This window comes from Dendropsophus ebraccatus, chromosome 15 (assembly GCF_027789765.1).
Source record: "Dendropsophus ebraccatus isolate aDenEbr1 chromosome 15, aDenEbr1.pat, whole genome shotgun sequence".
NCBI lineage: Eukaryota > Metazoa > Chordata > Amphibia > Anura > Hylidae > Dendropsophus > Dendropsophus ebraccatus.
The window spans coordinates 53,749,636-53,776,872 of record NC_091468.1 but is presented as its reverse complement, the minus strand read 5'-3'; the positions used below and the strand labels follow the sequence as shown (position 1 = coordinate 53,776,872).

At 44.3% G+C, this 27,237-nt stretch overlaps 1 protein-coding gene across 4 annotated transcripts in view; it reads left to right on the top strand.

Moving 5' to 3' along the window:
* KIF16B (kinesin family member 16B) overlaps positions 1-27,237 on the top strand; it is a 244,720-nt gene that overhangs the window by 38,088 nt on the left and 179,395 nt on the right. For all 4 annotated transcript variants that reach the window (XM_069955207.1, XM_069955205.1, XM_069955206.1 and 1 more), the window contains exons 8-12: positions 9,947-10,115; positions 10,383-10,514; positions 12,848-13,023; positions 17,513-17,578; positions 20,799-20,858. In XM_069955207.1, the coding sequence (XP_069811308.1) occupies positions 9,947-10,115; positions 10,383-10,514; positions 12,848-13,023; positions 17,513-17,578; positions 20,799-20,858 (603 nt within the window). The remainder of the gene's footprint in view (positions 1-9,946; positions 10,116-10,382; positions 10,515-12,847; positions 13,024-17,512; positions 17,579-20,798; positions 20,859-27,237) is intronic.

The window sequence follows — 27,237 nt, the reverse complement described above, 5'->3', positions numbered from 1 at the left end:
TCGATTAGATCGGTCATAGATTACTATGGCCTGCTGCAGGCCATAGCAATCTATTGCCGAGCCGGGATCAGCGTCATTCTGACGCTGAGGCCCGGCACGGGCAGAAGAACGGATCTCCCCCCCGCAATCGCATCGCGGGGGGGAGATCCGTCCCACTAGACACCAGGGATGTGTTTACCTAAGCCTCTAAGTGCAGCTGTCAGGTTTGACAGCTGCACTTAGAGGCTTAATTAGCCGACGCGGCAACGGGACCCGCGCCGGCTAATAGAGGCACTGCCCGGCTGCACGTGTCAGCCGGGATCAGCGCCGTTCAGAGCGGGGTCCCAGCGGGACCCCGCTCTGAACACCCCGAGCGGCACCATGACGTATCAGATACGTCATGGGTCGCTAAGGGGTTAAAGCGTAACTATAATTTCAGTAGCCAAAAAATGAAATTCCTCACATAAAAAGCCCTCGTGTTACCTTTTAAAAAGAGCCCTAAACTGACGTTGATAGCATGTACACTCGCTGAGATATCCCCAGTTGTTTGGCTCAGAGGAATAAATGAATTTTTCTCCTGGCTGAGACAAAGTGGGCGTGGCCTATCCCTCATCTCCCTGGCTGGGTCCCTCCATTCACTGAGCAGCACCTTAGCAGATGTATCACACATAGCAGGATCAGATAGAGCCCCAGCATACAGTATCACAATGTAAGATTAGATACAGAGCCCCAGCAGATGGTATCACACACAGTGGGATTAGATACAGTCATCTGCTCTCATAACACTGTAGGATAATGTCAGCCATGGAGGTGGGGGCACCTGCTGCAGACATCTGATAGTGAGTGTTATATGTACTATGGGAGGACTACAGACGTGTTGTGCTGGGACTTGTAGTCCTCCCCTCAGTGACTCACCCACTCTCCCTCATGCAGTACATTGGCTGGGTCATGGCTGGGAGGTCCCTCCTTGTTGAAGCACTAAGTACTTGTCCCTCCATCCATCTCCTCCCCTGCGCTGCTCCTCACAAACAACACCCTCAGCTCTGCTATGTGATCTCTGTAAGGGGAAGGGGAGAGCGTGCTGCTAGGAGGTGGGGGAGGAGGTTTTGTTTCTGTTTCTCTCTGTGTCAGGGCTGTTATCTGATCCTCCTGTCACAGTCTGTACACTCAGGATGGATCTCCAGGGAGGGGGCGTGTCCAGCAGGAATGCAGAAATAAGTCAGAGCCAGACACAGCTGTAAGGGCATAATCAGCCTTATGTATTTAAAAAACTGTTCATTTTAGGTTATTAATGTATATTGCAAAAAGTCTTATCATGACCTAAGCTAACTAAAACTGAAAGGTCAAAATATTTTATAGTTGCGCATTAACAATTCCACGTAGCCCAAAAGACCATGGGCAATGGTCTGATTTAAGCCAAAGATTTTGTTGTGATTATTTTGGGTACATAGATATGCTCTAAGACAATTTGTAGGTGCTAGTTGGAAAGAAGAATAGGTTGTGCACAAAGGATGGACAGAAGGGAGAGAAACCTTGAAGGACAGCTCACACAGGCTGTAGAAAGGAGGCTAGCACACAAAAAGCATTTGTTAGGGAGAATAACATAAACTGTGTACAAGTATAGAGAGAGAAAATAGAGCTCACACAGCAAACTGTAGATGCCTGAACAAAGAGACCTTTTAATCCAGCATAAATTACTTGAGAACGCTGCCATGAGAAGAATCTGAAAATGAATGAATGAATGAAGAAATAGAGATTGCATACTTAAATGTGGTACAGTATTTTAAGTTACATGAATATGCAAAAAGGAAAAGCCTGTGGAGCCTCATTTAGGAGTCTCAAAACACAGCACTAGCCAGATATCCCTCCGAGGGGTGGCTGCTGTAAGGAAACCACCAAAACCACCATATTAAGTGGCCCTATAAGTCAGTGTAATGACAAGGGAAAAACAAAGGCAGGTATCAATCCATCCATTAATGAGGCTCCACAGGCTCTTCTTTTTGCATATTCATGTTACCCAGGGAGAAATGCACCTAGGATTTTACTGCATTGAGCGCTTTAGCTAGCAGCAGGCAGTGTTATCTTTGGCTGGTCTCCCTGAGATCAGCAATCTGTTTGTCTACACCAGGGGTGGGGAACCTCCAGCCCCCGGGCCGCATCCGGCCCCTGAGACCTCCCGATGCGGCAGGCGGCCCGCAGCTCCCCTGTGATGCGCGCCGCTCTGGAGGAGGAAGGAGCCGGCATACACAGCATCCTCCGGTGTCTGTGACAGCTGCCGTACACAGGAGGATGCTGTCTATGCCGGCTTCTTCCCCAGCAGAGCGGCGCGTGTCTTCAGTCTCTTGCGGGCCGCGCGCGATGACGTCATTTCATCGCGCACCGCCTGCAGGAGAAAGACCGGCACAGAGGACCTGGGACAGAAGAGGACATGGGCAGCGTGGGAGCGGAGGTAAGGTAAGTGGGATGTTTATTTTTTTTATTTGGGGGTTAACTAGGCCACCAGGGACATGCCTGATGGGGGTTAACTAGGCCACCAGGGACATGCCTGATGGGGGTTAACTAGGCCACCAGGGACATGCCTGATGGGGGTTAACTAGGCCACCAGGGACATGCCTGATGGGGGTTAACTAGGCCACCAGGGACATGCCTGATGGGGGTTAACTAGGCCACCAGGGACATGCCTGATGGGGGTTAACTAGGCCACCAGGGACATGCCTGATGGGGGTTAACTAGGCCACCAGGGACATGCCTGATGGGGGTTAACTAGGCCACCAGGGACATGCCTGATGGGGGTTAACTAGGCCACCAGGGACATGCCTGATGGGGGTTAACTAGGCCACCAGGGACATGCCTGATGGGGGTTAACTAGGCCACCTGGGACATGCCTGATGGGGGTTAACTAGGCCACCTCGGACATGCCTGATGGGGGTTAACTAGGCCACCAGGGACATGCCTGATGGGGGTTAACTAGGCCACCTCGGACATGCCTGATGGGGGTTAACTAGGCCACCTCGGACATGCCTGATGGGGGTTAACTAGGCCACCAGGGACATGCCTGATGGGGGTTAACTAGGCTACCAGGGACATGCCTGATGGGGGTTAACTAGGCTACCAGGGACATGCCTGATGGGGGTTAACTAGGCTACCAGGGACATGACTGATGGGGGTTAACTAGGCCTACCAGAGGCATCACTGGGGGGGTTAACTAGGCTACCAGGGACATGACTTGGGGGTTAACTAGACTACAAGGGGCATCACTGGGGGGGTTAACTACAATAGCAGGGGCACTATTGGAACAATACTGTGCCTTGCCCCGGGTGCTGCAAACCCACCCTACTAACTGCCGCACACGGTATGCGGCCCTCGAATGATTTTATTAATGCCCGACCGGCCCTCGACATGGAAAAGGTTCCCCACCCCTGGTCTACACTGATAAGGGGCAGCACCCCGAAACATCTGTATGTGTATGGATACCTGGCTTTGGTTTTTCCCTTGTCATTACATTGACTTATAGGGCCACTTAATATGGTGGTTTCCCTACAGGAGCCACCCCTTGGATGGGTCCTTCCCGGAGGGATATCTGGCTAGTCCTGTGTTTCCAGACTTTTAAATGAGGCTCCACAGGCTTTTCCTTTTTGCATATTCATGTTTCCCAGGGAGTAATGCACCTAGGATTTCAATGCATTGAGCGCATCATCCGGCAGTGTTATCTTTGGCTGGTCTCCCCGAGATCAGTGATCTGTTTCTCTTATTTTTAAATTAAAGTAAAACAAAAAGGTAAGAAATATATTTTTCCATTTCAAAGATTTCCATGGCCTTTAGGACCATTTCCATAGCCTTTAAGACCCCCACAGGAAAAAAAAAGTAGGTTGTCTGCAGTCTGAAAACTTTGGTATTCATTCAATAGACCCTGGCAACCAAAAACTCAAAAAAGGCCTCCTATTTACTATAAAAATTTCAAAAATAGACAGGAAGATGGCACTCACCATAACTTCAGGCTTTACTCGATTAAGTCTCAGGCAACATCATAGCAGGTAAGCGGGGACGCTGTCTCCCACTAAAACAGGCTACAGCTGTTTCACACACTCATGTGCGCTTCTTCAGACTGATCTGCAAGGCCGACTACTGGGTCTGTCTTACTATGAAAAATTAACTCCAGTCTATACATCTATATGACTGTAAATTAATATATTCACATACATAGAGCACAAACTGTTAACCCTCTAGTGTTTAATTTTTTTAAGTACATAGAACTCCTTTAAGAAGACAGAGAACAAGGCAGTGAGTGAATCACACAGCCCTGAAGTTACATGTTAGCAAATTGGTCCTACCAGTGGCAGGGGGAGAAAATTGTGAGGATGTAATGTTCAGGTTGAGCTGTTAGTACATGTTCCACTTATTACTGAATGCCATGTTAGCTGCGTTTAATATGGCGAAATCTGTTTAGTCCCCATTTACAACCCCTGTAGCAGTCATGGCACTTAAAGACAGAATGTATTGCTCCTGATATGAATGTAGAAAAGCTCTACTCTGTACATGTTGCATTGTTATACATGTGATTCATTCATCCGTCAGCCTTGGAGCATTATATGTGCGGAATAATAATTGTTTAATGAAATACTCTCAAGGCTTCTGTGCATAAGAAGAATGAAGGTGTGCTAGTGATCTGTAAGGCCGCTAATCTCCCTCCCAGAAGTCCATGGGCTCAATAATACCTGCTCTTGTGTTGCTTAAAAAATTGGGGGAAAAATCACAATCAAGAGAGATTTATTATTACTAGATGACGATAAATGATATATATTGGTAGTGTAAATAATTTATGGATTCATTCTTTATTATGAATTATAAGGGGAGACAAAATTGTATAGAAAAATGATACATACATAATAACTATACATATACACAGCTATACACTTCATAGACCTGAATGCCTCTAAATGCAATAGTATTGACTTTAAAAAGAATGTCAGCTGCAATTCACCTTCTGAACTACGCTAGTTATATACCGTAGCTCTTAGAACATAGAGACACTTGGGGGAGATTTATCAGACATGGTGTAAAGTGAAACGGGCTCCGTTGCCCCTAGCAACCAATCAGATTCCACCTTTCATTCCTCACAGACTCTTTGGAAAATGAAAGGTGGAATCTGATTGGTTGCTAGGGGCAACTGAGCCAGTTTCACTTTACACCATGTTTGATAAATCTCCCCCTTGGTACCTTTCATATATCCATTTGTGCTTCCAGTATGTAGGAAAGTGCCTTTATTTTCTGGTATAAAGCATCAAAGTGTTTCAAAAGCACTGAAGAAGGTCTAAGGGCTGTAATGCCTCCTTGTTCCCCTTCCCATTCTACATTGACAGCTGGAAGCTGAGTTGTGCTTCTAAATTTTATTCCTGTTCTGTGCTTATGTGCAGATAGGAGGTTGTGAAGCAGGCCTTGGCTTCCATCTGACTGTCAATCAAGCAGGGATGGGAGAAGGAGCAAAGAGGCATTACAGCCGTCAGCACTTACAAACACTTCTTTGACTCTTTTTATACCAGAGAATAAGAGCATTTTCTATGTTATAGAAGCACAGACAGACCATGAAGATATACGAAAGGTAACATGGTGTAAAGTAAAACTGCCTCAGTTGCCCCTAGCAACCAATCAGATTCCATCTTTCATTTTCCAAAGTCTGTGAGGAATGAAAGTTGGAATCTGGTTGCTAGGGGCAACTGAGCCAGTTTCACTTTACACCATGTTTAATAAATATTCCCCTGTGTGTCTTGCACGCACAGCTATCTAACATCTTCAGCATTTGGAACCTGACAGATTCACTTTAAAGGGTTACTGAGAAGCCCAGCAATAAATTGATATTATGAGGGGAAGCCATGTATAGCCACATGAAGTGCCAACCCTTGCATAGCCTAATTGCTCCCAGCCTCTCCCCTTTCATCATGTGGCATTGGTTTGATTGGACAGCATGCATGTCCATGTTAAATCTACCGTAGTAGAAGGAGAAGGGCGGCACTCTGTGGGTCGGTGGTGTTTGTGGTGGGGAAACCAGCAATATGTAGAGAAAATCTCGGCACTCACCAATAATTTTCTTTCATTTGTTTAATGCAGATGCATCAATAATTACAATCAGTACATGTTTCAGCCAGGCATGGCCTTCATCAGCTTAGGTCACCTAAGCCTAGCTAAAACACATGTCCATGTTAAATCTACCGTAGTAGAAGGAGAAGGACGGCACTCTGTGGGTCAAGGTGGGGAAACCAGCAATATGTAGAGAAAATCTCGGCACTCACCAATAATTTTCTTTCATTTACTTAGTGCAGATGCATCAAATAAATAAATCTACCGTAGTAGAAGGAGAAGGACGGCACTCCGTAGGTCTTGGTGCTCGTGGTGGGGAAACCAGCAATATGTAGAGAAAATCCCAGCACTCACCAATAATTTTCATCAGCTTAGCCTGGTTAAAACGCATACCGATTGTAACTTGATGCATTTGCTCTGAATAAATAAAAGAAAAGTATTGGTGAGTGCCAGGATTTTTTTCTTCATGTTGAATCTACCATGACAACCCTACAGCAAGCAGTGGTATAGTGGATATTTTGTATTACTACAGCAGTTATACCAGGAAAAGGAGAGAAACTAGAAAGTATCCCAAGTGCAGACCCTCATTGAATCTTTTTGTTCCCACCCCAGACTTACAGTTGTAATTTCATATTACAGCCAAATAGTTCATAAGGCAATGGTGGAGACGAGAGGCACCCTGAGATGTGATAATGGATATTAGATCAGGCCATAGAAAGCGGATCACCAGCAAATCCTCTGCTAATGACAGTAAACACAACGCTGGTTTCTCCGTGATATTTACCTTCATCTATTTGTACATTAATAATCAGATCCAGGCCCAGATTGTCTCCTGTTTGGTCCAGGCCTTGGGGATGTTTGTATGTAATATCGCTGGTCAATCTGTGAGGCAGTAATGAGTGTGTAATGTGCGGCTGATGAATGATGACAGACTGAGAATTACCGCAGCTAAGACCGCTGGAGATTTATTCACTTTATGGCCAAGTCGCTTCCTTTAATAATAACTTTACATATCTCTTCGCACATCAGGAATCGGTAACTAAGAAATTCAACCAGCCCACAACAGATCTTAAGGGTAGCCTCACACACACTGTATCTCAGCGGATTTACGATTTTCACAAGAAATCAAATCGATTCTAAAATTCTGGGGGAATTAATCTAATGAATTTGATTAATTGCCCAGCCCTAGCCTAAGGGTACGTTCACATGTACAAGATCTGCAGCATCTGCTGCGGATCCTGTACGTGTGAACGCACCCTTAAAGGGATCCAATCATCCCAATCGGGCTGATTTGGTTCCCTGAACCGGTGTATAGAGTTCCTGCAGCAGCCGTAGCCGGTACGTGCAGCAGGAGCTGTATACCCCTGCCCTAAAAAAGAAACTTTAATCACCCGGGCGCCTGATAAGCAGCGACGGGGAGGTAGTCATCTGGGCGGCTCCCCAACCGTGTCTAGTTACCGCTCTCAGCGTGCTCAGAGGGATGATTGACAGGCAGAGAGGCCAGTAAGGGACGTCTCTACCTGTCATTCTTCCCCTCGTAGCGCTCTGACAGGCAGAGAGCGGTGACTAGACACAGACAGGGAGCCGCCCAGATGACTACTTCCCTGCCTGTGCCTGTCACGTGCCCGGGTGATTAAAGTGCTTTTTTTCCGGTATACAGCTCCTGCTGCTGCCACGGCCGGTACGTGCCGTATACAGCGGTTCAGGGAACCATATCAGCCCGATTGGGCTGATTGGTTCCCTTTAAGGGGAAATCTATGTTGAAGCTCTTGTGTATTATAAGTGATATAGTATGTACGCATTGTCTGCCATCTTGGTTCTTATTTCCCCTCTTATATGGTTCTTTTAAAGTGGCCGCCCATTACTTTGCAGAGACAAAGGGACCATTGTTTGTTTCATCAATGTACTTGTTATTTGATTTCTATCTAATTGCTTCAAGTGATAGATAAGGGACATAGAACTTCTTTTCACTTCTTGCAGTATAGAATATTATATGCGATACAGCTACAGCCTGTCGTTTTTTCTCCCTATTAACTGTAGCTCTTACAAATAGGAAAGTAATGTCAGGCTACACCACATAGGGGACACTAAAGAATCACATAGCAAAAACAGATTAGGGGAGAGATCTGTAGGTGATCAATGCATGGGCTCGCCTACTACTGTATATCACTGCTCTCCTGGTCCTGTAGAGCTAGAAGCAGTGCTTTATATATGCAAGGAGGTACAGATAGAGCTGGGCGGGAAGGGGAGGAGTCTGAGAGCTGTCAGGAGGGATTTGATAGGTGACAATGGATTCCTGCAGTTGACAGGAAGTGATTGTTGTTGTTTTTTTTTTCTAGGAAAGCTTGAGCTGAAAGAAGAAATAAATAAATCATTGCTCAAAATATTTTTTGGTAGCAAATGTTTCTGAGCAGTGCTAAAGATGTTTGAAAGGTTAAAATGTCCAATCCGGTTCAATGTCCAAGTTTCTTATGTATGTGTAGCTGGCCATGGTAATGAGATGAGTTTTTTCCCACTGAAGATTATAATAAATATGTAATGTTGCAGTTACTATGTTAGGCACTAGGTGTCAGTACAACAAGAACAGCATCTCCCTTTGCAGCCTGCTGTAAAAGTGAATGGTGACAGCCTGTTATTCCCAGTAATCAGTGATTTATTAACCATTCCTGGTTATCTGAAGAACATACAAGGCCTGATAAAGTCTAATGTTATTATGTATGGATGCAGGATGAAGTACACATCAGCTTAACTCCTTGCGACCCTCTTTTGTGCATGACTCTGTCAGAACAGCAGAATTAAGTGCATAAAGTCAGGGTACTATTACATGGGCCGATGGGGGCCTGATAATAACTGTAAACAAGCGCCAATCTGCTAGACCGGCGCTTGTTTACTGGGCCTATTATACGGCCCGATAATCGTTTAACAAGGGCTGCATGGACATCGTTACCGATGTCCTTGCAGCCCTTGCTTAAACTCTATACATTACCTATCCAGGCTGCAGGGCTCCTCTTGCTCTGTGCTTCTCACTGGGTCCCGCGTGCTGCAGCTCCAGAGCCGCCTGTCTGAGCTGACAGGCCGCTCAGCCAATCACTGGCCACGGTGGTCCCTGCCAGTGATTGGCTGAGCAAGCTGTCAGCTCAGACAGGCCGCTCGGAAGCTGCAGCTCGCGGGACTTGGGAAGAAGAAGACCACAAGAGGAGCCCTGTAGCCTGGATAGGTAATGTATAGAGTTTGGAAATCGTCAACTGCCGTCCGCGCACCGCTTTTACACGTAGCGATGCGTGGTCGGCGCCAAATATAGGTCCAAACCTATATCAACGATCAGCCGATGATTGTTGTCATCAGCTGATCATTGTGTTTATTACACATAGCAATAATCAGCCGCATAGGGCCGATTATCATTCCGTGTAATAGGGCCCTCACTCTGATTACCAAAATGAAAGGGTGGTTTCTAGCGAAGCGATAATTCGCCCAATCGATCCTTTAACGATTTTAAAGCAACAATCTGGTTTTTATAACGATCAGCGTTTAGACGAATAAATCGTTAGAAAAATCGCTAGAGAATTTGTTAAAAAAATCATTATTGCGATCGTTTTTAAGATCGCTTAAGCCCATATCACACATAGGGTGAATCTTTAAAAGACGGTTTACACGAAGCGATCTGCGAATTTTTAGCGAACGACCAACGGCGATTTATGAAAATGCTGAAAGATCACGAACGATTTCTCGCTCGCCGCTTGATCGTTCGCTGTGTTTACACGAGTAGATTATCGATCAAATGCAATCATTGTTGCTTAAATTCGGACGATAATCGTTCCGTGTAAACGCACCATTAGGCCGGGCTGTGAAAGACGGTCCCGGTTATTGATTTGGCTTTGTTCTTCCATTCCAGGCCAAGTTTGATGCTGAAATGCCCTGCGAAACAGTCAGCAAGATTCATTTAGTGGATCTGGCCGGAAGTGAGAGAGCAGATGCTACTGGCGCTACTGGTGTGCGACTGAAGGAAGGAGGAAACATTAACAAGTCTCTAGTCACTCTGGGAAATGTCATTTCTGCCTTAGGTAGGCCATTAGATCAGGATTCCTTAATTTTTACATTGTCTCGCCTAATTGCCGCTCCACCATTGTCTCGTTCGATATTTTCCACCGGTGACATATATTAAACATTGCCTTGAACCATTTAAAAAGTTTAGAAACTTGTTCTGTGCTTTATGGCTGTAACAGAGCGGAAAAATATCCCAGAGGGATTCTTTAGATTTGGAGGAGAGAATAGAAAATGATTTTTTTTTTTTTGTGCATTTATTCTTTTTTCTGTCTTTTCATTCTCAGCTGATTTATCTCAGGACGCAGCCAACCATCTTGCGAAGAAAAAGCAAGTGTTCGTGCCTTACCGGGATTCCGTTCTGACTTGGCTGTTAAAGGATAGCCTGGGAGGAAACTCCAAAACCATAATGATTGCCAGTAAGCATTCAGAAAGCCGCTCGTATTAATGCACCGATAAGGTTAGCTGTAAAATAACAGTAATTGATTATACACTGGCTATAAACTGTACTGGGGGCAGGCTATATCTCCATCACTTGTTTCCTAAGATCCAGCGGTTGGAGACTGGTAGTTTCAAGTAAATAATCAAATTAATATTTCCATCCTGTCAAAGTAAGTATAGATGCTAAGAGGCAAAAGCAATCTCTTCTCTATTACTGAGATATATTTCTTGCATTTAATAGACACTGTCCTTTCAACCCCTCCCTACGTTATAGCCTTTGTGATTCCTATTTGTAGCTTGCTTCATTACCCAAACAGGACTTTTTATCCCAGAAAAACTGCTCCAAAGTCTTGGACACAGTGTCTGACTTTTCTGTAATTTTCCGTCCACTGCCTTTTGTCAGGGTAAATCTGTCTCTAGTAACAAGCTAGATCAGGACAAAACACAGGAAGCTTGTATGTTTTCACCTATAGTGTAGGCTGCTTTGTCTCCTTCAGAGAAAATCCTCCAACTCAGTCTCAAGCTTTTCTTTCTCCTTTCCGGAATGAACATTTGATTTATAACCACATCAAAGGGGATCTTTCATTTGATCATAAATCATCTTAGAAGACTGTTCAGGTCTTTAGAAAATTCACAATAAATCTATATTTGTTATTTGTACATTCTCATCTTAAAATCTTTTGCTGCCCTGTTGGTAAACACAACAAACATGTTATGCTTACCTCTCCACACTCCCCTATTGTCCCGATGTGGCCTCTCTGGTGTCCCCATCAGACTGCAGCCCCGCTACTTCCGAGACAAACTTGTGACAGCCCGCTGAGCCAATCACTGACTGAGGCAGGACAGGGCGGTGAGCAGTGATTGGCTTAGTGGAAGTAGTGGGCTGCAGTCAGAGGGAGACACTGGAGAGGCCGCATCGGGACATCAGGGGAGTGCAGGGAGGTAAGCTTAACATGTTTATTGCGTTTACCAACAGTGCAGCAATATCTAAAAAACTATTTTAAATGCAGGATAACCCCTTTAATCTTGAGTGGATTTAATGAAATCTGCAACAGTTATAGGGGTTATTCGGGGAGCAGTGTCTCTTGTCTTCTGCTCCCCTACACTTTCTTCTGCACTTCCCATATTTCAGATATTCCTTCTGAGACGAGAGGGAATGACTGTGTAAGCCCAAAGGTGATGGACATCCCAGTAGTGATGTGTTACCTGCACAAATCCAGGGCCTTTCCAGCACATGAATAAAGCAAAGTTAGACATCAGTTATCACATTTCCTATAGTATGTTGTATATTCTAGAAGAAACTTAAAGCAACACTGTACCCATAATCTGACCCCCCCCCAAAACCACTTGTACCTTTGGATAGCTGCTTTTAATCCAAGATCTGTCCTGGGGTCCGTTCGGCAGGTGATGCAGTTATTGTCCTAAAAAACAACTTTCAAACTTGCAGCCCAGTGTCAAATTGGCGTGGCCTAGAGTGTGTGCGCCCAGCCTTGCACCACCTCTCCGTCCCTCCTCCCCACCATCCTCATCATTGTGAACGCCCCAGGCAGGAGTTTTCCTATTCATCACCTGTGTGAACACTGCACATGTGTTGGATCGTTAAGGCACCTGTGCAGTGTTCAGGCGAGTGATGAATAGAAAAAATGCTGCCCAGGGGCATTCCTAATGGTGAAGAGGGTGGGGAGGAGGGATGGAGGGGCGGTGCAAGGCTGGCCACACACACTCTAGGCCACGCCAATTTGACACAGGGCTGCAAGATTAAAAGCAGCTATCTGACGTACAAGCGGTTTGGAGGGGGGGGGGTCAAATTTTGGGTACAGAGTCGCTTTAAAGTTCTGCAATGTATTTGTGTCACAAGGCTTGGGTTGATACAGGCAACTCGTGCAAGTGAGAGCGTTCACTTCAGTAACCTCCATTTATTACTGAATTTCACTTTCTTAAGATGTAATCATGATGATTTCAGGCTTCAATCTTCTGCCGCTACCCCCCCCCCCCCAATCACTTACATCAGAATGCAATCAGTTTTTTGCTGATGAATTGGTTTCCAGTCTATAAATAGAGTAAAGTCTAATACTTTACTTATCATGCAATCCCACCACCGTACTATGAAGCCGAGCGGCAGCATTCGCCTCCAGACCCAGACATTTGCCAAGCCTTAAAGTAAGAGCCTCGGAAATCTGAAGAAGTGAGCAGAGTACACGTCCAAGTAATAGCACAAACCTATTTGACTTTCAAATTACGAGCCGTCTTCTTGTTCATCGGAGCTTAAGGTGCTGAATAATTTGTCTTTTTGAATTCTTTTTCTTCGCAGCGATTTCGCCCGCTGATATCAATTATGGGGAAACTTTAAGTACACTTCGCTATGCAAATAGAGCCAAAAACATTATCAACAAGCCCACCATTAATGAGGACGCTAATGTCAAGCTAATTCGCGAGCTCCGAGCCGAAATCGCTCGACTGAAAGCATTGCTAGCTCAGGGGAATCAGGTTAGTGCTTTTAATTCTCAACTTATAATTAACTTTCTTTGACTAATGGCGTCTATTTCAAGGTCTTTAATATGATCATTATCCCTTTCATTAAATTTATTTGGGTAAGAGTAAACATCCAGCACCTTCAGATATGAGTAAGTGACAAGACTCTAATAAGACCACTTACTGTAGCATTTTGTGCCTGTCGCCGTTATCCCTCTTCAGCTCAAGTCCAAATTAACGCTCTTCCGAGACGTCTTGTGTGAAGCCCGGCTCATTAGATGAGCGCCGACACGTATGACCGGGCTTTCGGAAGGGCACGGCGAAGCCCATCTATTTTGTGTTACAAAGCCGATCCTTTTTAAGTAGGACTAGACTTTCAACAAACTTTGCATAAATCAAGAGTTCAAGTGAATGTAAGAAACTTACAAACATAATCGAGTCACATTATTATGGCCACCAGTAATTACCATGTGCAGTGGGGACAGCGGCTAGCTGGGAAGGAGTCAATGAAGTCTTGGTAGCTTGTCACAGATATCTGGACTGCTGGAGGGTACATGGGGGAGGACAATAGAGCAAACACGACAGTTAGGGCCCTATTACGCGGAGCGATAATCTGCCAAGTTGGGCTGAATTAGCCGATCATCCCTCTGTGTAATAGACAGCGATCAACTGATAAAACGATTATCGGCCGCTCAGGACCGGGAGGCTGCGGAGCACAGGCGAGAAGACCGGGAGCGGTGAGAGGTAAGGTATCAGATGTTTGAGCAAGGGCTGCATGGACATCGCTAATAATGTCTATGCAGCCCTTACTGCCCAATTATAGAGCCGTCTACCAGATCGGCGCCCACTTACTAAAATGATTGGGCCGTGCAATAGTCCCCTTAGGGTAAATGCCGCACATACTCCATTAGGTTCAAATCTTGGGAATTAGGGTCCAGGGAAGTATATAGAAATCTTGGTGATGCCTTTTCAACCAATGATTGACTTTTCTAGCTGTGTGATCTGTCGCATTGTCTTGCCGGAAGATCCCACCCACCCCAGGGGAGACAGTCAGCCTGGACAGATGTATGTGACCTGCAAGGATGGATTCATAGCCAAGTCTGTTGAGAGTGCCTTCCAAATAAATGAGTGGCCCACAGAATGCCAAACCGTAATGCTGCCCCAACCAACTTGGTTTTTTTCCAGCAATGGTTGCAAGGTGTTTGATCCGTGATGTGTCTTGCCTGACACGCCAACATCAATGCGTTGAAGCAGAAAATGTGACTCATTGGAGATGACAAGCCTTTGGCATTAGTGGCAGGATCGAACATGGTGGGTTCTAGTCATGTGACTGGAATACACTGTGTAACCCCAGCCTTAATGGGGTTATTTAGGCTTAGGAAAACACACATACTTTCTTAAAAAAAAACAGCACCACCCCAGGTTGTGTGTGTGTTGTTACAATTTGGCTCCATTCACTTTAATAGGACTGAGCTGCAAAGCTACTCCTAGACTAAAAACAGAAGAATTGCTGTTTCTGGAAGAAAGCAGCAATGCTATCCTAAGCCTAGATAACCCCTTTAATGTGTAATTCACTTATGAGCATTCACAGTGCACCACTTTCTGGTGACCAAAATATATCTGAAAACACATGACAATACAATACAAAGGCAAATCTTGCCACTTAAATATTTTCAGAATTACTCAACTTTTTATTAAGAAAAACAAAAAAAAGGCAAATGAATCCCTATAGATCATATTCACAATTCCTTATTATCTAATACCCTGGCAGATACTTGATATTTCACATTTAAGTTGCCTTAGACATTTTAAACAAACTTAAAGGGGTGTTTTACAGATTTGTACATTACTTCTATTTAAAAATCACAAGTCTTCCAGTACTTATGAGCCGCTGTATGTCCTGCAGGAAGTGGTTTCTTCTTTCCAGTCTGTGACAGTGCTCTTTGCTGCCACCTCTGTCCGTGACAGGAACTGTCCAAAACAGTAGCAAATCCCCATAGAAAACTTCTCTCTGTACAGTTCATGCCACGGACAGAGGTGGCAGCAGAGAGCACTGTGTCAGACTGAAAAGAATACACCACTTCCTGCAGGACATACAGCAACTGATAAGTACAAGAAGACTTTTAAATAGAAGTAATTTACAAATCTGTATAACTTTCTGACACAGATTTATTTGAAAACTTTAATTCAGAATCTGAAAACAGTAAATTAACTAAATATTTAAATAACCAATTTTTCCCTGATTGTAAAGAGGGAAAGGATTGAAATAAATGCTGGTGTTTGTTTATCCTGACAGTGGACTTGAGAATGAAGTTATTCCTATCATGTATCAGCCGTACTTGGTGTTTTGTAAGGTAGTAAATCCGAAAGTTATAAATAATTGTGAAATCCTCAATAATATAAGACATGGTAGGTTATGCACAGTAGGTTTAGGAGGTGTTAACCAATCTTGTAGAAGAACTCAAGATTTATTCCAGGGTTACAAATTTCATAACTGCGTATATAGCTGTCTGGAACAGCAGGCCGTAATAATGTCAGATACAATTTATGGAAATAGGAGACGGGAGACAGACAAGCTGTAAGTTTTTTTTTTTTTCTTCTTCCAAAGAGGTAAACATCCTTATAAAAGGAAATCATCATAAACTGTTCACCCTCTAAACCACCAACATAACGGTACACACTTCAGTAATAGATTTCCATGAATTCTATTGTCTGAAATGATTCTTGGAGCTAGACAGAAAAAATAATGTTATAAAGTAGAGTACGACCTTTAAAGAGTCATGTGGGTGGTCCCAGTCTCCTTGGACGTCACACACAGTTATTGATTGATTTTCTCATAAGATAAGATACTTCCATTTAAAACATTATTGGTTTCCGAAGGTTAGATAGATTTGTAAACTACTTCTATTTACAGACACGTGTGTCCAGAGTAGTAGAAAATCCCCATAGAAAATCTCTTCTGCTCTGGACAGTTCCTGACACGGACAGAGGTGGCAGCAGAGAGCGCTGTGTCACGCTGGAAAGATAACACCACTTACTTGTCCCCATGCCCTCGCAGCGCTGCCCCTGACTCTCTAACCGCCACCAGAACTTTTTTACAGGTTTTGTTGTCTTGACCCAGAGGAAAGTACCCGACCCGGCTGATGGATGGCCTTCTTAGCCAATCAGTGACTGCAGTGGTGTCCCGCCCCAGTCACTAAATGGCTGAGCAGGCAGTCCATCAGCCTGGTCCTGACGTCACTGGAGCAGGAGATCCAGGAGGCCATCGTGGTCTGGGAGCGGTAAGGCATCGCTGTGGGGGCACGTGGATGGATAAGTAAAGCGTTCCCCCCTGCCCCTGCACTTGTACGGCCAGTAACGGACCGCTGTGCCTGGCAATGGTTCCCGCCGAGAGCCTTGACGGTGACCACACAGTGGCGGGGAGCCACCCAGATGACCACCTGCCACGCACCAGAGGATTAAAACAGTGAAGCAGGGAACCAAATCGGCTCAATTGGGCTGATTGGTTCCCCTTATGCTGCGTTTACACGGAACGATTATCGTTCGAATTTTCGCTATAACGATCGCATTTGAGCGATAATCGTTCCGTGTAAACACAGCGAACGATCAAGCGACGAGTGAAAAATCGTTCATTTTGATCTTTAAACATGTTCACAAATCATGTCATCCTTCGCTAAAAATTCGCAGATCGCTTCGTGTTTACAGTCTTTCAAAGATTCACCCTATGTAATAGATGGGCTTAAGCGATCTTAAAAATTATTGCAAATAACGATTTTTCTTACAAATTTTCTTACGATTTTTCTAACGATCTATTCGTCTAAACGCTGATCGTTATAAAAACCAAATAGTTGCTTCAAAATCGTTAAACGATCGATTGGGCGAACTATCGCTTTGTGTAAACGCAGCATTAAATTCACCTTACCTCTAATTTTAATATCTGTACAAGTCATAAAGATGTCTGCACTTTGGCAGCCACTGACCTCTCCTGCCACCGACCAAGCAGGTGTGTGTGTCGAACGTAGACTTTCCGCTGTCGCATGGGAAGCAATCGGCTTGTGGCAAGTAGAGAGAGTTGTTGAAATAGGTTTGTGTCCAGGAAAGCCGATAGAACTGTGGATATTCATTGTGGTTATCAGGAACAATTTCAAACAAATCTACAAATAATTGAGGATTTTATCTGAACAGAACACATTGAAGATAAGTTGTGGCCGTGGGGAAAGATGTTTTCTTGTGAACAGCAAGCTGTCAGTAATCCGACTGAAGGACATGGCCGCCATGTAATGAGACCTTTAGCTATGGTGACTGAATACTGGATTAGATGTTTTCATAATTGGATGATGTTAAAAAAATTTAGATATTTTTTTACATACATTTCACAGGAGATGTCTTTTTTTATTTTATTTTTTAGCTTTTTACCTTTTTGTGCATGTTCTCTACCTAGACATATATTAATGTTGTTTGTTTTATTGATTTTTTTTTTTTTCTTTTTTCTTTGCTGTTTTAGATTGCACTTTTAGATTCGCCGACTGCTTTAAGCATGGAAGAAAAACTACAGCAGAACGAAGCCCGTGTAAGTGTTCTTACAATCTTTGGCTCGGCTTTTACCTGTGCAGATTGTACTTTATTATTTATTTGAGGAACCTTTTGAACTCTGGTGTAAGTCATGAGTCTTAGACTTTCTAAGTCTTGGAAGTTGTGTTCAGCATAAATTCGGTAAAATAAATGCTTTAGAGGGCGTTTGGTATCTGTATCACTAGGAGGATATATTGTATAGTAAAAAAAATAGCATTCTGTAGCACAGCTTACGGTTCTACACTCTGGGCTTGTATCCTGCTGATACAAATTGTAATATTGCACATTAGCATAGGGATAAAAAAAAAAAAAAATATATATATATATATATATATATATATATATATATATATATAATTTCTTTTTTACTGCTCAGCTGTGGTGTGCATTTAAATTGGTTGCATGCTGACTGTCGTCTTACAACGTGTGGATTGCAATTTGCATTATACAGGATGTAACATATAAGTATACAACTACTTATTTATTATAGCCACTTTAAAGGAGAAGTCCGGCGAAATTTTTTTTAAAGTATTGTATTTCCCCCCAAAAGTTATACAAATCACCAATATACATTTATTAGGGAAATGCTTATAAAGTGCTTTTTCCCCTGCACTTACTACTGCACCAAGGCTTCACTTCCTGGATAACAAGGTGATGTCACTTCCTGGATAACAAGGTGATGTCACTTCCTGGATAACATGGTGATGTCACGACCCGACTCCCAGAGCTGTGCGGGCTGTGGCTGCTGGAGAGGATGATGGCAGAGGGACACTGAGGGACACAGGGCACTGGAGGGACACTGCGCATCCCTCTGCCATCATCCTCTACAGCAGCCACAGCCCGCACAGCTCTGGGAGTCGGGTCGTGACATCACCATGTTATCCAGGAAGTGACATCACCATGTTATCCAGGAAGTGAAGCCTTGATGCAGTAGTAAGTGCAGGGAAAAAAGTTCTTTATATGCATTTCCTGTAATAAGTGTATATTGGTGATTTGAATAACTTTTGGGGGGAATACAATACTTTAATACAAATTTTCGCTGGACTTTTCCTTTAATACATGAATCCAAGTTAAAGCTCTTTACAATTTAGGACCCTATTACACAGAGCGATAATCTGTGTGTGTAATATAAAAGAACCGATCATCGGCTGACTGTTAAGCTTTAAAGCAAATGTCCCACCAGATACACCGCTTTAAGTTTTTCTTATTAATAGACCAGTGCTGGGATGCCGGTGCCGTGGTCCTTTTTTTGAAACATGGCTCGGTTCCCGTGCGCAGCGCCGGTCTATTCCCAGACACTAGCCCGACCTGTCACAAAACCCCCTCCCCTCTGTGATGTGCCTCCATTGGAATCAATAGAGCCACATCACAGAAGGAAGGGGTTTCTTCACCCTGGGGGTGGACCGGCCTGCCTCCAGTGCTTCAGGTCGGGCTGGTGCCTGAGAATAGACCGCCGCTGTGCGCGGGAACCAAGCTGCGGTTCAACAAAAGGCCTGCAGCACCGGCATCCCCGCGCTGGTCTATTTATATAAAAAACCTAAAGTGGTGTATCTGATGGTACATTTGCTTTAAACTTGCTTAAAAATCTGCAAAATAAGTGTAAAAATAATAAAGATTATACTTACCTATTCTCCCCCCGTTGTTCTGCAGCCTTTTGCCCGTGTTCCCTGCTCATTGCTGATGCTTCTGGCCCCATCTCTCCAGTCAATGGCTGTGCTGTCCCATCTTGGTCAGTCACTGGGGAGACCGGGCCAGAAGCATCAGAGGTGAGCAGGGATATATACCTTTTTTTTTCCCTCCCTCAATCCCAGTTTTGGGTTCTTGACCAAAATAAATGTTTCTCTACTTGAGTTTTCCATATGAGGTTTATCATATTGGCAATGTATGTATTGTTAGGCAAGTGATCAGTTCCTGAGGTTGATGTGTAGGAAATGGAAAAAATGGGGAAGCGTTAGAATCTGTAGGACTGAATTGTGATGTCTACACGACTAGATAAAAGCAACGACGGTCCAGTAGCATGCTCCTGATATGTAGCAGTAAATTAATCCTGATGCCTTGATGTGAACTTTTGCCTTCCATTGTTGGCACACCCCACAAGACAATTTTATGGAGGTTTTACTAAAGACACTGATGGTATATTGCTAGAAAATGGCATCATCAATAAATAGGGGCCTGCCCATTGGGACCCCCGCCTACCCCTCACATTGTAATAGAGAAGAGGAAAAGCACTGTACCATGTTTGGCTTCTGTCCGCTCACCTGTAGATTTAATAGTTAACCTAGGGCTGGGCGATATAAACGATATGCCAAAATATCGTCATCAATTCGGTTGACGATATAGATTTTTGGCATATCGTCATATCGCGATATACCACGGAGCGGTAGTGAATAAGCTTCTCACTTACCGCTCCGTGGTACCGCATTGCAGGGCCTTCCGTTCACGCATCGTCAGCGCGCTAGCGCGCTGATGCGTGTGACGTCAGGTCTCCCAGTGCATGCTGGGAAGAAGACGCGGCCCGTCTCGCCTCGCGGACTCCATCAGCCAGCCCTGCAGGAAAGGTAAGTAGCAGAGGGGTCGGGGGCGGCAGATGGCTTGGCATGGGGCTGATGATGGCCCTGGCTGAGGGGACATGATGGCTGGCACATGAAATGGCTGGAAAACTGAGAGGGGAGATGACTGGCACTGGGGGGGGGGGGGGGGGCTGATGACTGGCAACGGGGGGCTGATGACTGGCAACGGGGGGCTGATGACTGGCAACGGGGGGCTGATGACTGGCAACGGGGGGCTGATGACTGGCACAGGGTGGGCTGATGGCACAGGGGAAGGCTGATGACTGGCAAGGGGGGCTAATTGGCAAGGGGGGCTGATGACTGGCGCAAGGGGGGCTGATGACTGGCAAGGGGGGTGATAACTGGCACAAAGGGGGCTGAAGGCATAGGGGAGGGCTGATCACTGGCACAGGGGAAGGCTGATCACTGGCAAGGGGGGGGGGTGAGTATACACACAAAAAAAAATTATATATCGTGATATATCGTTATATCGTGCATGCATCAAATTATATCGTGATATAAATTTTAGGCCATATCGCCCAGCCCTAAGTTAACCCATAACTTTCCTTGAAGATTGTACCTTGTTGCCTAACCCATCCATCAGGACCCCTGCACTTAGTGATACCACTATTACTAGTTCCCATTGACCTTTGTTTACATATTTTCCAGGTTGAAGAACTGACGAAAGAATGGACGAATAAATGGAATGAAACACAGAACATATTAAGAGTAAGTCTGAAGGCACAGTTTTATTTTATCCACCTGTATTATTCTAGGATTATAATGGTTCTCTGGTAACCCTGCCATTCTGTACTCTGTACCAGTATATTAAAGGGTTCTTCTGTTTTCATCTAAAACCCTAAACTAACAAAGCGATATGTGACGGCTCAGTCTCTGGTGATCCTGAGGAACTCTCTATAGGACCACATGGTGTCGGTGTGTATGACATTCAAGAAGCACAATGTATAGATGTAGATATGAAGATACTATACTCACCCCCTTTTTGCATTATGACATCTCTACACAGGTATAAAGTGTAAATTTTGCAGTTTTCGTACCTTTTTTTATATCATACATCATGGTGCTTGTTACAGTAAAAAGTGATCTTTTATCATCTGCAGATTGTGCCACCTGGGCGGGGCTTAGTACCATATGCCTCGCCCCTCCGTGACATCATCCCGCATAGGTCCCGCTTCCTCGACGACCATTGGAACAGGCCAGCCTAAAGGTCTAGGTCCCACAACCTCTAGGTCAGCCTATACCAATGGCCGCGAGGGGGCGAGACCTACGATACAGTTGTTAGCGGGGCTAAGTGGAGCTATTGCCATGAAGCCCCGTCCAGGTAGCACAATCTGAAGATGATAAAAGATCACTTTTTACTGGAACAAGCACCATGACGTATGATACATAATAAGGTATAAATACCTGTATAGAGAAGTCATAGTGCAAAAAGGGGGGTGACAGTGTCAGTTAAAGCATCAGCAGACTTTAATATAATAAATTAGACTATCCATAATCATTATGAACAGTAAGGCAGAGATTTATCAGACATGGTGTAAAGTGAAGCTGGCCCAGTTGCCCCTAGCAACCAATCAGATTCCACCTTTTCTTTCCTCACAGACTCTTTGGAAAGTGAAAGGTGGAATCTGATTGGTTGCTAGGGGCAACTGAGACAGTTTCACTTTACACCATGTTTGATAAATCTCCCCCTAAGTGTTCACGCAGTTTACTCAGAAGTGCACCACTTTTGAGTCGAAACATGTATACTTTGAGGAAATGAGCCCAACTTAAAGAGACTCTGTCAGTAGGTTTAGGCTGTCCTATCTAAGGGTAGCATAAAATAATGACAGAGGACCTGAGCGGAATGATGTTTCACTTCTGTGCAGCTGATCTAGAGATATCCTCCTGAATAACAAGGAGCACCACACACTAGTCCTCTCCATTTTGTGCATGTGCCTAGAAGTCCTTGATATTCATGAGCACCAGCTGCCTCTTCCCTCCGGCCACTGATTGCCAGTAGTCTCTCTATACCAGGGGTAGGGAACCTTTGCTCTCCAGCTCTTGCAAAACAACAACTTCCATCATGCCTGGACAGCCAAAGCTTTAGCTTTGGCTGTCCAGGCATGATGGGAGTTGTTGTTTTGCAACAGCTGGAGAGCCAAGGTTCTTTACCCCTGCTCTATACTGTGTATGCATACTGGGTATAGGTAGACAGCTTTTAATCAGCAACCATGGTGCGGCATGAAGCCCATTCTCCTGCATATCAGGAGAACAGCTGAACAGAAAAATTTAAGTAATACACTGATTTGTTCAACATTCCCCTTAATAAGTAGCTGACTGTGTTCAAGCTGTTTAAGTCAATGGGACCTGTGCCAATGCTTGTATATGGCACTATATCCCATTTTGACAGGATGCGGACCTATACATCAGATTGCACAATTAAACAAATGTCAATGGATGGGAAAGTGGATTACGTGTTTTCAGGCCAATGCCATGGCTACTGTGACCCAACAACTAAAAGAAGTATGAAAGTATGTATATTTTCTACTGTTTTGTTACTATCAAATATGCAGATGTATATCTTGTGGTAATACAATTACCGTATTTTCTGGTGTATAGGACGACTTTTTAACCCCAAAAAATCTTCTTAGAAGTCGGGGGTCGTCTTATATGCCGGGTATGGTCCCCCCATACGGTGGGGGGCTCAAAAATGGCCCCATCCCCACCGTATGGGGCGACCACTATAAAAAAACAAACATTTAACTCACCTAGGGCCCATTCCCGGCCTCCGTGCACCTCCTGTACTGTTCTCGGCACAAGCAGTTAACGTGACGTGCACTACTTGAGACGAAGATCGCCAAACCTCTTCCGGGCAGCCGAGCATCTTGCCGGAAGTTCCCGAAGCCTCTCTCATTCTCCCGAAGCTCTCCTGACAGCCGAGCGTCACATCGGAGAGGCTCAGAGACGCTCGGCTGCCAGGAAAGCTTCCGGAGAATGAGAGAGGCTTCTGGAACTTCCGGCGCCTCTCTCATTCTCCCGAAGCTCTCCCCACAGCCGAGCGTCTCCGAGGCTCTCCGATGAGTTGCTCGGCTGCTAAGGAGAGGTTCGGCGATCTCCGGCGCAGGTAGTGTACGTCACTCTGCCTGCGCCTGGAATGGTACAGGAGGTACGCGGAGGACGGGAACGGGCTCTAGGTGAGTTAAATGTTTTTTTTTTTTTTTTTTTTTTTTTAATTTAGCTGCAATTTTGACCGCAGCAGTGTTGACATTTTCCAGCGTATAAGGCAAACCCCTGACAATCTTCTTAAAAGTCAGGGGTCGTCTTATACACCCAGTCGCTTTATACGCCGGAAAATACGGTAGATGAGGCCCATTTTACTTCTGCTGTACTATAATCCTCAATAGTTTCTGTAATCCATTGCCAACATCACATACTAGTTACAGGTGCATAGCCCACATCATGTCACTGAAGTCATAGGACTTGTTAGGGCAGCTTCCTCTTAGATAGATGTTACAGACCGATCTCAGATGTTGTTCCACTAGGCAACGGGAAAATACTGAGGGCCTTCAGCTATGAATTCACATCGCTCTGCGTGACTGTTTTTAGCTATGGTTCTATCCCTTCTATATTCTCTGTGGGAGTCATGCTTTAAAACTTTCTTTCCTGACTATAGAAAATAAATTCAGAGCTAGAAGAGGCCTGGGAACTTCTTACTTTTTTCTAAATTCTTTTTTATGTTTTTTTTTTAATTTTTTTATATACAGTAGCTACTCACTTGGCCTCTGTAGATTCAGTCTAAATAAGTGACCAAGAGGATGAAAAAACTAAATCTTCTTTTTAAAGTTTTTGTTGCTTTTTAGTAAAACTTTTTTTTTTTTTTTAATATATCTGTAGTCAACATACGTTTTGTTTTGTTTTATATGCAACATGAATATCTCGCCATGTTTTCTGGATAACACGTTATATCAGGGCTAATGTTATCCTGTTTGGGGGTAGAAGGGCCTTCCCTTTAATGTTTGACATAATGGGGTATAATAGAGGTTAATGAACATTTTCCATTGACATGTATAAGGCTTGTATAATCTGCTCGGTATTATGCCTGAATGCACTGATATCAGTATGTGGAAGAAATTTTGAATTGTCACTCATTATTCATGTAATCGATCATTTGGACATGTGGACGTGACGGAACGTCATATACCAGCTGTTTCCACTAACAAAACCTCCTCAGTTACTTCTCTCCTTAGTGATGTCCTTCCAGGGGCATAGCTAGGATTCACGGGGCCCCACAGCAAAAAATTTTAGGAGGCCCCCCTCCCCTAAGCACAACACAAAGCATTGCATATGCACTGATAAACCCTGACCTCTGCAAGGAGATCTGCACATTTTCCTTTCCTACTTGATTGCCAGCTTGAGAACAGAGTTCACGGGTTATCAGTGCAGTGAAGCAGAGATCTCTGTCTTCTGCTTGTTAACCCTTTCTTGTGTTGCAGCATGTAAGTAAACATTAGATCACTTACACATTGCAGTACATAAGGGGTTAAGCAGAAGGACACCCGCTCTTATCTTCTCCCCCAGGCCCCACTCCTTCATGGGCCCCATAGCAACTGCCTACCCTGCCTCTATGGTAGCTATGCCCATGTGTCCTACTCCTCCCTGGCTGCTACTATTCCTCTCCTCCCCTGCAAGAGAAGTAAACGGTACAGATACATCAACAAAATGTCAAAATTGGATTTTAAAGAGAGAAAAGGGTGGAGTTGTTGAGCATGCAGCATTTCATTACTGGTGGCTGAAGACGTCAGATGCAGCCCTAAGGGTACTATTACATGGCCTAATAATAACTGTATATGAGTGCAGATCTGCTAGATCGGCGCTCTTTTACTGGGCCTATTACATAGCCCGATAATCGTTAAACAGGGGCTGCATGGATATCGTTACCGATGTCCTTGCAGCCCTTGCTAAAACTGCATACATTACCTATCCATGGTCCAGGGCTCCTCTTGTGGTCCCCTTCTCCCCTTCTGTGGCGGGATGGGATGATGACTGGGATGATGGTAGTTGGTCCAGGGCCAATGTAACATTGGTGGCCTTTTCTAATGGGAAGCCATTCATTTTAGAAAGATGGATAACCCATTGGTTTTAATAGTGGCTACATTATTTTGTAAACCAATATACTTCTTATTTTCAGGACACACAAGCATGGTGGACTACGTATTTTTGTCCTGGAAATAAAACGTATAGCAGACCAAATATAGTCACCAGTAGGCCTCATATGGCCAATTAAAAACTATGGGGGAGAGTTATCAAACATGTTGTAAAGTGAAACAGGCTCAGTTGCCCCTAGCAACCAATCAGATTCCCACTTTGATTCCTCACAGACGCTTTGGAAAATGAAAGGTGGAATCTGATTGGTTGCTAGGGGCAACTGGGCCAGTTTAACTTTACACCATGGGTCTCCAAGCTGCGGCCTTCCAGCTGTTGCAAAACTACATTTCCCATCATGCCTGGACAGCCAAATCTAAAGCTTTTGCTGTCCAGCCATGATGGGAGTTGTGGTTTCGCAACAGCTGGAGGGCCGCAGTTTGGAGACCCATGCTTTACACCATATTTGATAAAGTGAAACTGGCTCAGTTGCCCAGGGGGCAACTGAGCCTCTTTCACTTTACACCATGTTTGATATATCTCCCCCTATGAGTATATCGCAGTATACACCGAAATACATGTATGCATACTGACAGTAAAGACCCAAAATTGAGATAAATACTTTAGTTAACAATTTGCATAAATCTTTATTTTACTATGTGCAATATACTCTATTTCTTTGGATCATATTGTCTCGTGTCTCCGCACATTATGAGCATCACAGCAGATACATAAAAACAAGTAGAACATGATCTTAGTGCGTCCAGTAGGCAGAACAATTGCCGCCATTTTTTTTTATCTGTTGGATATTCACCTTGGTAATCCGAAGCGAGGTAGAATATGTATCGAGATAAGTGCTCAATGCATGACAGGGTGCATCCACTTTCCTTCAATCACTCGCCATCATTGATATGTTTTCTGGAGCATTGTTTGAAATTCTACCTACTGACTGCAATCTTTTAAGCTTAGAGTGACCTGGTGAGCCGACTGGCGCTATGAGAACTGAATGAGAAAGGCGGCCTGGTCCGCTCTTAGAATGGAATATTATATCGAGCAGCTATTAGCATCGCTGTTTAGAAAAGCAATTTCCAAATTGCTTTTGGATGCAAGAGGAGCAAATTATATGCAGCGCTCCTCGGAGCGTAAAGACAGTTTAAGACTTTCTTTCCTTCCTATCATGAAGAATGTTGACAAGAAAGTCTGTTCATAGCCGTTTAGTGTATTGTTACCACATCTGCAGTGGACAGGGAGGTTTTTTTTATTGTTGTTTTTTTCCCAATTGCTGATAGCCCTTAACCTTTTGGCTGATTATTCTGAAACTCATTTGCTGGATTAGGAATACATAATGGCCCGAAATGATGAATGATCGGCGGAATTTGAGATTTTTAGAAGGCTCCAAATTTTTATTAGACTCATTTTGAATAATCGTCGATTCACACACGCACTCATTTGTTATGATGGAAATAAAATAAGCCATTTCATTTTAAGATAGCGAATTCAGGCGGGGCACCGGCTCTTATTGAAGAGATCAGTGGAGTATGCTCCATGGGGGGGTGAAAAAAATAAGTAGAAAAATACTCCAAAATGGAAGTAAATGATTTCTTGTCCTTGCCAAAACAGAGTCTTCGCTAATAGGAAGAGTTTGGGGGTTTCTTAGTTTTTAAGTCTTATCATTACAGAGTCTGAAAAGATGCCTTAGATGCATGGGTGAGTGGGGGTACCGACTCTGCATGTCAAGACAGGGCTAGGAAGTTCAGAGTAGTGGAGATCTAGTGAAAATAGCATTGGCAGCAGCAGGGTATTGGGGAGGTTAGGAAGAAAAAGAAAAAAAAAAAAAATCTCCTTCCAGGGCCTTATCTACTGTGCCCCGAGGTGAGATGAGCATCTTGCCTCAGTCGGCAGATTGCAGAGTCACTGAGGGTTATGCTCCTTGTAAATCTTGCTACTACATGTTACTTGTCACTGT